The 14,131-nt window shown below is 39.0% G+C and overlaps 1 protein-coding gene across 1 annotated transcript in view; it reads right to left on the bottom strand.

The window, feature by feature from the left end:
- Positions 1-693: 693 nt before the first annotated feature.
- The window catches only part of Rsrc1 (arginine and serine rich coiled-coil 1), a 322,919-nt gene continuing 309,481 nt past the window's right edge, over positions 694-14,131 (bottom strand). The window contains exons 8-10 of the mRNA XM_036189598.1: positions 9,274-9,380; positions 3,296-3,448; positions 694-2,677 (exon numbers count right to left, since the gene is read on the bottom strand). Of these exons, the coding sequence (XP_036045491.1) occupies positions 2,585-2,677; positions 3,296-3,448; positions 9,274-9,380 (353 nt within the window). The 3' untranslated portion in view covers positions 694-2,584. The remainder of the gene's footprint in view (positions 2,678-3,295; positions 3,449-9,273; positions 9,381-14,131) is intronic.

The raw sequence follows: 14,131 nt of genomic DNA, 5'->3' as shown, positions 1-14,131 counted from the left end.
GCCAAGGGCAGCTAAAGTAGAAAGAAGCACACATAAGCTGGAGGGTAGCGTTTTTAGCTATTACCCATGCAACTGCTTATTCTGTATTTCATTAAAATGCTCCCCAAGTCAAAAAAATGTTCACTTGGGCTAAATAATGTACTTTTCTGTGAATATTCTTAATGCTACTACCCCCTCAAAAAAAAAAAAAGAAAAAAAAAAGAAAAAAAGAAAAAAACCAAAGCAGGAAGGTCATATCCTTACTTCACATGCTAGATAGGATGCTCCAGCAAAATGGGCAAATGACCTAAAGTACTCTGTCCCCTCATCATTTGGGACTCCTCATAAACAGGGAGTGCCAGAAACAATGTTTTTGGTCTATTTTTTCTAACAGTGTTCCTAGTGTCAGAAATAAAAACCTAACCTGCATTAACACCTATCATTTGCAAGAAATCCTGATTCAATGCACTTAAGGTCACATTAATCAACTAACATGAAAAAAATAGTTCTGTTTTACAGGCTTATTATGTTGGGATATTAAAGATGGCAGGGTGCATCATCCTGTTTGAGTTTGGCAATGAGTTTAATAATGTTCTATGAAGTCTCCTCATTAAATCTGATTTGGCTTCTGTGGTCATATTGTGGTTTTAGGAAGAAACAGAAGGAAACAAGATTAATGACAGACCAAAAAGAAGGGAGGAAATAGTCACTAAGTTATTTAGGACCAAGTTTATTTGTTCACTTAAAAGAACAACAAACTTCAACTTGATTTTGTTTCCACAAAACATTTTCTTTAAAATACAACTTCATTCTAATTCAAGCCCCTGTATTTGGTGTACCTGTCATTGAGGAATCTGAGTGGAAGGTAGATTAGAAAGTAGGTCATAGTATCTTCATTGCTGTAGAGATGGGGAGCCTCAACCACACTGAGAAAATTATGGAGACTCCCTATGGTCAGTTGGCAGCCTATATCCTTTCCTAGACATATATTTCCTAAGAGGGTGAGGACACATTTACAGTTTACTTTATACGAAGTATTAAAAAGTAAACTCTTTCAGAAACACTAACCCCTCCTGAACCCACTACTGTGAGGCTGTGCAGACCTGTCTCCATACTGAGCATGTTACTTAGAGAGCCGAGGAAGACAGCCATTACTAAGATCAAGACAATGTGTACACAAGGATTAAAACAAACTTCTTCATTACACTTGAACTGAGTGTAAGTTCTTCATATTTTTCATTTTTAACAGAGCTGAGAATTTCTGTAGTTCCAATGTATGAAAAAGATGGAATCAAAGTGTCCTATGTATCATATCCCAAGGACTTGCCATGACTGTATCTTAAGTTCCAGCCTTCATAGAGACCATGTGAAAATAAGCAGAGCAAGATGGAAAAAGGAAGTATTTGTGCCAGCGGTTGAAATCCAGTTTTGTACAGCAAGGACCCTAGTCCTTCTCTCTAGCACATTTAGTACGGATTCCAGTGAGTTGTTCTGTTGCCCAGCCGCTAGAGAAAGGAATTCTACACAGTGTCCCCAAAGGCTCAAATGCTTAAGGCTCAACACTCCCTGTTTTGAGAGTTACTGGATCATGAGGACTGTAACTCCACCAACGAGTAAAAGCATGAGTTCATAGCTGAATGGGCTGCCAGAAGGGAGGGAACAGACTAGAAGCAGGTGAGTGGAGTATATCTCTGAAGGGTATGCTGGGTCCTTTTCCTGTCTCTTTGCTTCCTGACAGCCGATAGTGAGCAGCTTTCCTGTGCCTTACCCTCCTGCTGTGTTTCTGCCTGCTACAGGCCTGAAAGTAGTGGAACCAGCTGATCATGGTCCGACACTTCTCAAGCCACAGACAAAAGCCTTTCCTCTGAAGTCAGGCCAGGCCTTTTGTCACGGCAGTACAAAGGGACTAATGCAACAGGCATATGATTTCCAAAGGAAGGACTGGGTCTGCTTCCAGCCCTTCATACAAACAGATCTCTAATGAAAGGATTTTTCAGACAAGGTTCCACCATGTGGTCCAAGTGTCCCAGCACTAGCTGTGGAGTGCAGACCCTCCTGCCTAAGCCTCCAGAGGAGTAGGATTAGAGGCTTGACACCACACTTGGCACAAGAAAAAGTTTTAGTTCAAATCTAACATGGTCATTACTTACATCTCATAAAAGGGTACCTTTTATGATACCTAAAAATTTTAAGAAAGGTGAGATAAAAGATTCAAGAAGGATTTTACAATACATAGAAGATGAACTCTTATACTAATAATATGGCTCTTATATATAGATATAATTATCCAATATTGGGTCAAAAACATGATTTTGTAAAAACTGTAATGAGATACATTACTGAATATTCATTTACTTCAACACTGACATTTTTATGATTAGCTTTATTAACAGGATAATATGTTCATGCACACACACCTTTTTACAATAGATTCACTATTTCCAATGTTTGATTCGAACCAACAAATATTCAGTTGAACATGAGAGAAGAAATGAGATTTTCTTTCTACATAACTGGCTAAATTGTTTTTAAGAATAAAAGTTAATACTGGTATTAAAAGCCTAAATTTCCAAGGCTTCTGTCAATTCCACCGTAAATCTCCTCCTCAGGCCACAGGACTGCCCATTAGTCTTTCTTGTCGGAGAGCAATTAATCTCTTGAACCACTTTTCTTCAGCTTCAGCCTTTTCAATAAATAACTACAGTAAGAGAAGGAGAAGGAAAATGTTACTGTGCGTCAGTAACTTGGAACTGACGTGACATAACACAAATCACTCTGATAGAAAGCTTCCAGAACGGCAGTGTATAGTGCTCAACCCTTGAGGGCTCGTCAACTGCTTACCCCACCCACAGCGAGTTAGTGCTAGGCAGTCATGAGGCAAAGGAACAGCCTGAATGATGTTTCACTGACTGGCCATTTCACACCCTGTGTCTGTGAGTTCATTTCTTACCCTGTTTCTAAGAAACATCAATCACATCATTGTGTAAAGACAGTAAAGTATGGTATTAGTGACAGCTCACAGTGAAAAACCAGAGCTGACCTAGTGTTAGAAGTACTACTGTCAGTTATAAGGAAGGAAAACCCTTTTCCTTTTTTGACCATTTTTCTTAAGTACAGAATTGTTCTAGAAGTTGGGAAACATGCAGACGACAGCAGACCCAAATACATGTAAACAATGCGAAGGCCTGAGGTGCGCTGCTCATTTGTAGCCGAGAGAAGCCATGAACCTTTTCCTGCAAGTCTTCCTAGTGTCAGAACAAAGGGACAATTGCCTGGGTGACTCAGTGAGCACATTCATTAGGTTGAAGCGACTCACATTTGGATGAGCCAGAGAATTGTCATCTTGGTACTTGATGGCCGTGGGGATGCTGTCAGGGTCTATTTCCTTTCCAATGCTGGGTGGGTCAGCGGCTACTGATGCTGGTCCTGATGCTGGAGTCACATGCTTCACTTCACTTGGTTCCACCGACTGAAAAGGCAACACAGCAATCTAAGCATTACCCACGTTTAGAAGTTGGGTTTCGAATATCTCATATTGAACAATGGTTGCTCTAGTAGGTCTGCTCTGAGATGATAGTCATCTCAAAAGGCTCCACATTCCTGAATGACAGAAAAATTGTTATTCAAAGAAACACACGTGTGGAAGGAATTTTTTTCATTTCCGATAATTAGTGTGCTTTTCTTATGGAATCAGTGTTTAGTCTTATACTATTGAAATACACACACATGCATATACACACATGCACACACATATACACATATTTTGCATCTAAATTATAATAATAAAAATATTACAATATACCTCTAATATTTAGTTGGCCTTACGTATAAAAGCAAATCCAAAAGTTACCCTATACATATCTATCTCTGTTAACTATAATTTACATACCATACTATGGATTTTAGCATATCAACAAAATTATACAACAGCTATCATGATCTACTTCAGAACATCTTCATTATTCCTTCCAACATTCCATGTCTCTTATTAATCACTCTTGATTTCTTCCAACCTCTTGATGATAACTGTCTATTCTGGATACCCTGTGTAAAGGAACCATACACTGAGTGGTTTTCCGTGACTGGTTCTGTTATTGAGCCTAGCATTTTACAGAACCATGCATGTTAGCATATCAGTACTTCATATTTGTAGTTGCTAAATAATATCCCATTGTATAGATCTGCACATTTTATTGGTCTGTGAATTATCCATTGATGGACTCAAAGGTTATCTTTTAAGATTACTTAAAATATCTTGAAATAAAAGCTTGTAAAAAAAAAAAAGGTACATCATATTCTGGAAGAATAAAACTAAATTTGTTACTTTCATGTTTTTCAAACTACATGCAGTGTTTGCCACGGCCCATACACTGTCCTGAGTGCTGGGCACCCAAAGACTGATGACTCGTTGTTCCTGCCTTGAAGGCACCAGTGGCACATGCAGAGTCAGGTCAACGTCAGTCTTCCTTGACAGAGGAGGTGGCCCGAGGAATGACAGGTAAGCAACAAGGTTGTAGGGATTGTATGAAATGAGCGGGACAACTCTGAAGTTAAAATTAAAATATCATATGAAAGAGACAAATGGGAGATAATTCTCCTCTGGAGTCTTTTTCCATATCTGTGGGTTCTATTGTTTTTACTTTCTATTTTCTTTTGACTTATATCTACTTCTTAACACCCATTTTCTGAATGAAGTTCAAAACAAATATTACTATGAAAAATGTCTAGAGGATGAATTATGCATAAATTAATTAACGTTTTCTTAGATTACTTTATCTTCAATTTGGAGACCTATTGATTTAGCCGTCTCATTAAACAATGCTTGGTAAGCCCTAGACACAAAGGAGGATAAACTAGAAAAAGGCCCTGTATTTTTGCTGGTGGGCTCTGCTGCTGATTGAACAAGATGATAAACACATATATAAAAATAAATACGTAATTATTAATAACAGTATGCTCCAGCAAGAAATAAATGGGAATGATGGGGACTGGAGAGGTGAGTCTAGTTCAGATTTGGTGCCCACGCACAGTGTCTTTTATTTAGGAGGTAAAACTGAAGACCCGATGAATAAGAACAGCTAGATATATGAAGAGGAAGGAAGAGAATGCTTTAGCCAGAGGGAGCAGTGTGTACAATCTGAGAGGAGAACTTTCAGAAGGCAGGCCCGAGGAGATAGTGTCCAGTTAGACTCTTGAGTGCTGCTTGCTAAGCTCAGCCACACCTCTACTAGCACAGGAACTGATCAGGCAAAGGCCAGGAACTGGGAGAATCATACTTTGCTTCACTCATTGTAAGATGTTCACTCTTTGCTACCCAGTGTCAGCTACCTGAAAACTGCTCCATAGATACTATCAAGTTCTATAGTTGTTTTGGCAGAAGGGAAAGCCCTTATGTGGTGTCAAGTAGCTAGCTCTGTACGTCAGCATGTGTGCATACATGTGTGTTATAGCCAGAGGTCAACACTGGGTGCTGTTCCTCAGGCACTCTATGTTGTTTCTTGATGCAGGGTCTCAGACTGGCCTGCTGCCCAGTGATGGGAGGGATCCTACCTCTCCCCACCTCTCCTAGTGCTGGGATTACAAGCTAACCACCACATGTAAACATGTGGTTCTGGAGATGGTACCCAGGTCCTTATGCTTATATGACATGCACCTGATGTACTCAACCATCCCTTCATCCCAGATGAATTAATTCATAATGCTAAGATTCATTCACTTCTTCTGTTAGCATTTTATTTGATTCAAACATGAATTCATTTTCACGCTACAGGAAGCTGGTCTGCATGCATAGGAGAGACTTCTATTCTTATAAACAAAATGACCCTTAAGACTATATTTCTAGGACAACAGCATAAATTATTACAAACTAGAGAAATCTATGCCACAAACTGTTTCCAAATGAAGGCATGTTTATCAACACTAAACCTAATAATCAATGATATTCACACAAACCACAACATTAACTTTCATAGGCATTAAGAAGAAATAGTTATTAAATTTTATTTGGCAGTTTTCTTATATTTTGGAGCCAATATCCCCCCCCATGCCATTCAAGTTTCAAATATTTGTATATCTCTGATCTATTGGGCCTTGAAGGTACATGGCCCTAGAGATAAAGATATGATACACATTTATGAAGTTGAGTTAAAGGCAAGCCCAATATTCTGTATGGGCGGAAGTGGGACACTTGTCAATTCAATAAGACTCAATAAATCAATTTTGGTAGTCCATGCTTCCTTATAAAGACTACCTGTCTTTGTACCCCAGCATGGTCCCACAGTACTTAGACAGGCAATGCTGACCACACGAACAGCCTTGAAGAGATGTGAGGAGCTGTGGGTTCTTCCTCTTCAAGTGACAGAAATCTCATTCTGTTTTTTCCTCTGCATGTTGTCCACTGTTTGTGTGTTCCAGAGTGTGTGCTGGTATACATGCATGGAGGCTGGGGGAGGATGAAGACCTCTGATCTGTCACTCTATGCCTGATTCCCTCTAGACAGGGGCTCTCATGGAGCCTGGAGCTAGGCTGGCTGCTAGGAGGACCCATGACCCTCCTATCTCTGCCCTCCAGCACTCATGGGCCACCCCTGGCTTTCTTCCTGGTATTTCCCCCTCTGTGTGCTGGGATCTAAACACATACTTTCATGTTTGCGAGAGCTCTTGCTGACTAAGCCATTTCTTCAGCCCCAACATTAAAAAAAAAAAAAAAAAAAGTATAAACATACACATTAAAACTATCAAAAGTTAGGACTGGAGCATGGGAGCTGTTGAATGGTTGAGCATAGTTGTAAAATCAGTAGCTGCTCCTTAGGTAAGTGACAGAAACTCTAAGAGAAAATTGTGGCTCAACCATGAAATGGACCTCAGTACAGGCCCCCTGAATGGCTGGCTTTGTGCAATACTGCCACCTGGTGGTGCAATTGGAAAATACTTTCCTAATCTTTCTAGTTAACACAAATGCCCATATTGCACAGCGTCATTTAGTCTCTCCTTTTGAACAATGGAGGATTATCTGCCAAGCGTATCAGTATCAGTCTTAGGGCTAAATAACTGATCCAAGTTTATGCGGGACAACATCCTGAAAACAAGCTATATCTTGGTTTCTAAAGCTAATGATGTAGCAAGGATCTATCACATTCCCTAACTACTTGGGTAAGGTCTCGGAGTTAAATTAGTTAAATCAATATGCATTGTAGAATGCCCATAGTGTCTGGAAGGTTATTGCTAAAGGGCATTGTCTTCCTAGTGACAGTTCTCTAGCTTAATTAGTGGACTTCACTCCTAAGGAAACTGACTCCAGTTGAAAGGGTGGCTAGCATGGACAGCCGTTTTTTAGAGAGGCAAACTTTATTCTAAGAGCTCAGACTGTCCAGAAGAGACAGATGTGGAAACTTGGGCCCTGGGTGATTTAGTCCCCAGGAGAGTTAATCTTTGCTATGCAGCCAGGAGAGCCTATCATGTCTTCCCAGGACCTGGATGAAATAGTACTCAGGATAATTTACTTCTCTTTGCTAAGTAATCTCCTCATAAATAATTCATCTCTTAGGCATCCCGAGTCCTGGCCTTCTACTGCAGACACAGACATTTCAGACTAGAAAGCGATGCCACTTTCTAAGCTAATAAATTGTCCCTCGTTTTATGTTTCAGTGGAGTATAAATTTATTCTTGTTAGTCCATCACTGTTCCTCTGAGCATCCCGGAGTGTAGTTACTAATAACAGTCATGTGCTGGATGGTATCAAAGGGAACGCCACCTCCTGAGGCTCTATTGAGATATTCTCTGTTGACACTAATCCTTACCATGTATGCTTTCTTGAAGGATAAACATGAATCAAAAGTAAATGTAACAAGAAACAATACTTAGAACCAGACAGGCAAGTGTCTTGGGCCAAAACCCAGTCTATAGACTCTAGACTAGTATTTTTCACAGGAACTTGATCATAGATTCTAAGAACATCCAGTAAGAATTGAGAATTCAGAATGAACTTCAGAAAATAAATATAAGGCCAAACCCTCAAGTAGATCATTGTTTTAGATGAATGTCTTTACACTCTGCAAGATTAAGATATCAAACAGAATGGTCATATAAACATATGAATGTCCATTTCATAGCCGTGGCTCTCAGGACTGTGGTGATATCCTGAAAGTTCAAATGCAGTAAGCACAGTGACACCCAGGGCTATGGGTGATCCAAGGCTACCTAGTCCTGTACCTGACATACATCGTACACTCAGCTCATGTCCTTGTATGTTCTACCTTTAAAAAGGCCTGGTAATTAAAGTTCCAGGTATCTATTAACACCAGGAGTGCTATAGGAAACAACTTGATAATTCTGACATATAAGGTTAATCAACATGGATAATAAAATAAAGCTTTAGCTTAAAAACTCCCTGTATTTTTGGGTAGAATTTAGAGTGATACAATATTTTTGGAGGATAATTTTTGAAACATTAAATAATGCAAATGTGAACAGGTAATTTCACCTTATTGAAAACATGTGACATCCCAAAACATAACTACTTAGAAATATGATATTAAAGAAAAGTAAATGGTTATTACGTCTATCATTCTTCTATTACACAGTCTTACATGTGCACTTTAGAAGCACAATGTAGCAGAAGCAGAAGTCTTTAAAGGAAGAGCAGACCACAACTATTACTTCTCTACTAACAGCAACCAGAGGAGACGCATTTCTTAGAACAACTTTTCCTTCTAAAGGAATGCAAATTCTGAAGAGCAGTCTTGTTAATGAGTGAAGAACAAGTGAAAAATTCAACAGAAATGAAATGCCTTCAAACGTCTTCACTGAAGTTGAGTGAGTGACACACAGCTGGGCAAAGATGGGAGGAGGTACAGTCTCCTGTTTGAGCAATAGCTTTATCATTTAATGTCTTTCCCCAACATCTGTCTAGGAATAACAATTCAAAAGGTGTACACAGACATTCGTTATAAAAAAAAATCAGGAAAACCTGTCTATATTCATGAAGTGGACATTACAGTTACAGACTCATAGGAAGTGATATCTCAGTTGTTTTGATAAACTTTAAAATACAAATGGTGTCAGATCCATGGTTACACTGTTTTTATATAGGTGGCTTGGGCTGATTCCCACTGATTCATTCTCTCACCAGCAAGACGGACATTCCCTCCCTCCCTCCCTCCCTCCCTCCCTCCCTCCCTCCCTCCCTCCCTCATCTGCCTATTGGAGGACGCACTCACAACCGAGTAAATCCATTAATAACGCTTCCTTCAGCTGGAATCCAAAGGCTTATTCAGATGCCCATAGGGGAACTTACTTTTTTGACTTCTTTACTTGATCGGAATGTCTGCTGAACAAAAGACTCGCTTTCAATGGCTTCAATTTCTTTAACCCTTTTCACTTGCTCCACCAGGGTGGCTTGGTCTAAAAGGAACAGTGTTAGTGAACTTTGGTACAAGCTTGTTACCAATATTATACCCGTGCTCAGTTCTTTCTTTTAACTGGATAGAAATGAAATATATTAAGTTAAGCTACAATAGGTACTTTCCCCCTTGAATTTCAAAAATAAAATATGCCTAGAAACTAAGACTCTCATCTAAAATCTAAAATCTACTGAGGAGGTATAGCTATTATGATTTTGGGTGATCTAAGCTAATTTTGTGGGAAGGCCTTTCCCTCTACTTTATTTTAACATTGTATTATGGAAATACACAAAAAGAAAAAAAAGGACAACAAACCCACTCATAACCACCACCTAGTTTTTATAATCACCAACACTTTGTTACTGTTAGTTCTCAATGTATTTTCAGATCGAGACCTGGACTATGTAAAAACAAATCCAAGAGGGCATAACCAAACTCCAGACCATGTACTGTTTTCCCTAAATAGTGGTCATCTCTAACAGATTAAGACTTGATACCAATAATAATAATTTTATCATAATACTGTTTGTCAGGTCTCAAATTACCACTAATTAAATATGATTTGTACACTCCATGTTCAATTTTCACTGGTTTAAAAGATATCTTCTGTCAGGTGGTGGTGGCACACACCTTTAATCCCAGCACTCGGGAGGCAGAGCCAGGCACATCTCTGTGAGTTCGAGGCCAGCCTGGGCTACAGAGTGAGAAACCCTGTCTTGGAAAAAAAAAGAAAAAAAGGAAAAAAAAAAGATATCTTCCTATAGTAGGCTTGTTTGAGCAGGATGCAAACAAGGACCCACATCACTCTTGCTTGGTGGTAGGGTTTCCAGTCTTTCCAGAGCCTGCCATTCTTTCCTTGATTGTCGATTACTTCCTGGAGAGTGAATTCCTTCTTTCATAGTCCTCTGCCTTCTGGACCTCATGATGTTATCCAACATGCTCCTCTATTATCTACTGTTTGTGCAGATCACGATAGAGACCTGACTCTTCATTCCAGTTCAATATATTCCATTTCAAAAATAGATTATTATATGTTTGGAGAGATGTCTCAGGAGCTAAAAGCCATCGCTGTTCTTGCAAACATCCTGGGTTCAATTTCCAATACCCACCTGGCAGCTTACAACCACCTTTAACACTAGTTCCAGGGAATCTGAAGTTCTCTTCAGGCTCTGGCAAGCACCAGGCATGCATGTGGGGCACATACATACATGCAGGTACTCACACATACACATAAAATAAAAATAAATAATTAAATCTTCAAAACTTAGAAATGGCACTGTTATGTAGTTTTTTTTTTTTTTTTTTTTTTTTTTAACATTAAATTAGGAAGCACTCTGACTGCCTGTCCTGATGTTCAGATTGATCAATGGGTTCAAGGTGTGATGAGTCAATCTGACCTTTCTATTATAAAGTTCTTATTCATCCATCTTTCAGTTAATGGTTTTAGTATCATTAATGCTTTCTTCTTAAATCAATTATTTAATTAGAAGCCATAAAATAGTAATTTTTCTTGTTGTATTTACTAGTTCTGATTCTTTTACACTGGGGAACATTCATTCTCTCATTAGCCACTGGTGACTGAAATACAAGCTGTATTGTGAGGTAACAAACATATTTCTTCTCTAAAATTCTGAGTGTGAGTGCAGGAACACACATGTGTACTATGGCATATGTGTGGAGGCCAGAGGACAACTCCTGGAAATAGGTTCTCCTTCCACTGTGGGGTCCAGAGACTGAACTAGGGCCCCCAGGTTTGCATGGTAAGCACTGTTACCCACTGATCCACATCATTGGCCTTGATGTTTATTTACATTTATTTAATATTTTGGTCTACAGGTACTGAAGATGCCATTATTAGCTCACAATGTGAATAGCTTTAATCTATGGCAAGCGCTTTCTTATTCTGATGCTCAAACTGCTTCAACTCTGGGTAGCTTGCCCTATGGTGTGACCCCTAGTAGTGAAGGCATGCCAAGATGTTGGAGGGTTATCTTCTATAGTTCCCATCCTCAAGCGAAGCGATCCACTTCTCTACCCAGACTCCCTTCCAGTGGCGGAGACAGCAGAGGCAGTGACCTAGACTTTTGGCATGTTCACCATTGCTGAACTGCCATTGCTTTTCAGTCTTTTTAATGTGCAGGGAAGAAAAGATACCCTAAGAAATTCTAACATGAGTCCATGCTGACTACTACCAATTAAATTAGCAATTATGATTTAAGTAATTTTATAGTCAAGCATCTTCCCATATGCTAAAAATCTTCAGCATTAACAATATTGTCGAGGGTACTCACTTTCCTATGAGGTATGCATTAGATTAAAAAATAAAATTGCGGGCTGGAGAGATGGCTCAGTGGTTAAGAGCACTAGCTGAGTTCAATTCCCAGCAACGACATGGTGGCTCACAATCACCTGTAATGAGATCTGGCACGCAGGCAGAACACTATAAATAATAAACAAATAAGTCTTAAAAAATGGCAACAACTGCTATAAATCACAAGGGGTATTAATTAATGAATCTCTGACCCCTTGGATTACATACCAGATATCCTGAATATCAGATATTTACATTATAACTTATAACAGTAGCAAAATTACAGTTATGAAGTAGCAACAAAATAATTTTCCGGCTGGGGGTCACCACATCATGAGGAACTGTATTAAAGGGCTGCAGCATTAGGAAGGTTGAGAACCACTGCTCTAGAGTCACTTGAAATAATTCTCTACTTTATTAAGCTACTAATTTGATAGGCTATTCATTTTCTCAAGTTTCTGACTAACGTTTGTTTTTATACCGTGAGGGAGTTCTAGGTTAACATGTAAAACATGACCATTCAGAGACTAAATCGCTTTTCCAATACCAGGCCCTGAGTTCTTCCTCCAATCCAAAGATAATTATTTTTATTAGAGTTGGATTTAGCTTCCATGATCTCTAAAACTATAAGCACTTATCTCCTCTTAGTGTGTGAGACTAGTATACTACATTCCTCTTGACCTCGGCGTCTTCACTACAACTCACCACAGTGCAGACAGCTTTCTCTTTCACAGCTCCACACTTAACTTAGTTTACAGTTTTACGATGTTTCTATGAATGCTCAATTGATGGCCCAGTCATTAAAATGGTTTTCTTTCACAGTTAGCATTTTCAAAAGCAGCAACCTTCAGGTATCACTGCTTATTTAGTTTTGTGCCCCCCCCCCCCCCCCGTTAGCTAGACAAAGAATTACACGCTTGCTGTTGAAACTTGTGCTTGACATATGGCTGAACCAGAAGCCGCCGTACACTCAGTTACGTCAGCTCAATTTTTTTTTTTTTTTTTTTTTTTGTGATTTAGACTTTATGGATAATGGCTGGGTTTAATGAGATGATCTGCATGAAAGCAGCTCTTGCATTCCAGCAGCCTGAATGCTCAGATGCTGTTAGAGAGGGAAACATAAGGAAGACAGAAGGAAAAGGCCAACAATACAAACTGATATTGTCATAAAACGTGTGCCTCAACTTTCAGCCAATCACAGACTATAGTTGTATAGTCCTGTGCAAGCATCTGTTTACTCGAGGGGAAGACCACCTCCCCTTCTGAGTCCAGTCTCCTTGCTGAGAAGCTGTGTGTGGAATGCTTGAAAGCAACAGCCTCTGCAGCCGACTTCCCCCTGTTTGGAAGAACACATTTTCCTGTATAAATCCACACACTGTCACAGTGTTACAGAACAGCAAATAGCTCGCTCTGCTTTAGTATAAAATGTTCTCTAGATTTTAATTATGTCATGTACTGAGCATATGAAATGAGAGATTCTTTGTCTAGCTAATGTATTAATATTAATGCATCCTGTACTAATGTGTAATTTTTAAGACTCTATACATAGGAAGAATGCTATAGCAGAGAAAAATAACAAAAAAATGGGTACCAACTTTAATGTCTCCTTGAAAACAGCATTTTATTTGAATCCAGGATTTACCAGGATTATTTACTACCATAGAAGATTCTCAATGAGAGGCCCTCATTTCTGACTTCAGGATGGTGTCTCCTAGGCATCAGCTGCTGGGTCTCCTGGATTTTTCTCTAACCGTCTGACATATTCTCTCATTTGGATTTGCAAAGCACATCATTAGTATTAAATGTCAGAGGTGAACTGAGAAACAGTACTGATCTCTAAAGCTTGTGGTATTTGTAGCTTCAAATTTGGAAATACAACCAGTGCATAATACAAATAAATGTGGTATCACAGAACCCAGCCAAAGAGCCAGTATGCTTATTAAAATGGCACCGCAGAAATTATAAAAGAGCAAAGAAAGATGAGAGAAAATGGAACATTGTCCTTGTCCTTTAAGAAAGAAATCCCCTCGGGACTAACAAGGTGACAGGACAGAGGGAGAAAGGCAGCTTGCCTGATTTACACTGTGAAAACAAACTTCACAGCTCTCATCTTTCAATGCTGAGCCCAAACTCAGCAACAATGATACTTAAATTAAAAACTGGAAGATGCATGGGAGATGCAAAATTTCTGCTTTATAATAATAGCTCAACTCTATATTATCTGAAAACAATAACCATAAAATATTTTAAATTGCCCCATATTCAAAATTCTAGTATCAATGTCTACAAATATAAGCCTTGAGCTTAATTAACCTTGCAGCTTTAGGAAACAGAATGAAACACACCAATAACATACACCATGCCATTCTGAGTTCAGGTTGTTACATGACATTAAAAAAATTGGCATCAATTTAAGATGAACAAAATATGACTTAAATCAG

Source organism: Onychomys torridus, chromosome 6, assembly GCF_903995425.1.
Source record: "Onychomys torridus chromosome 6, mOncTor1.1, whole genome shotgun sequence".
Lineage (NCBI taxonomy): Eukaryota > Metazoa > Chordata > Mammalia > Rodentia > Cricetidae > Onychomys > Onychomys torridus.
The sequence above is the reverse complement of the archived record's forward strand: the minus strand, read 5'-3'. Positions and strand labels throughout refer to the sequence as shown.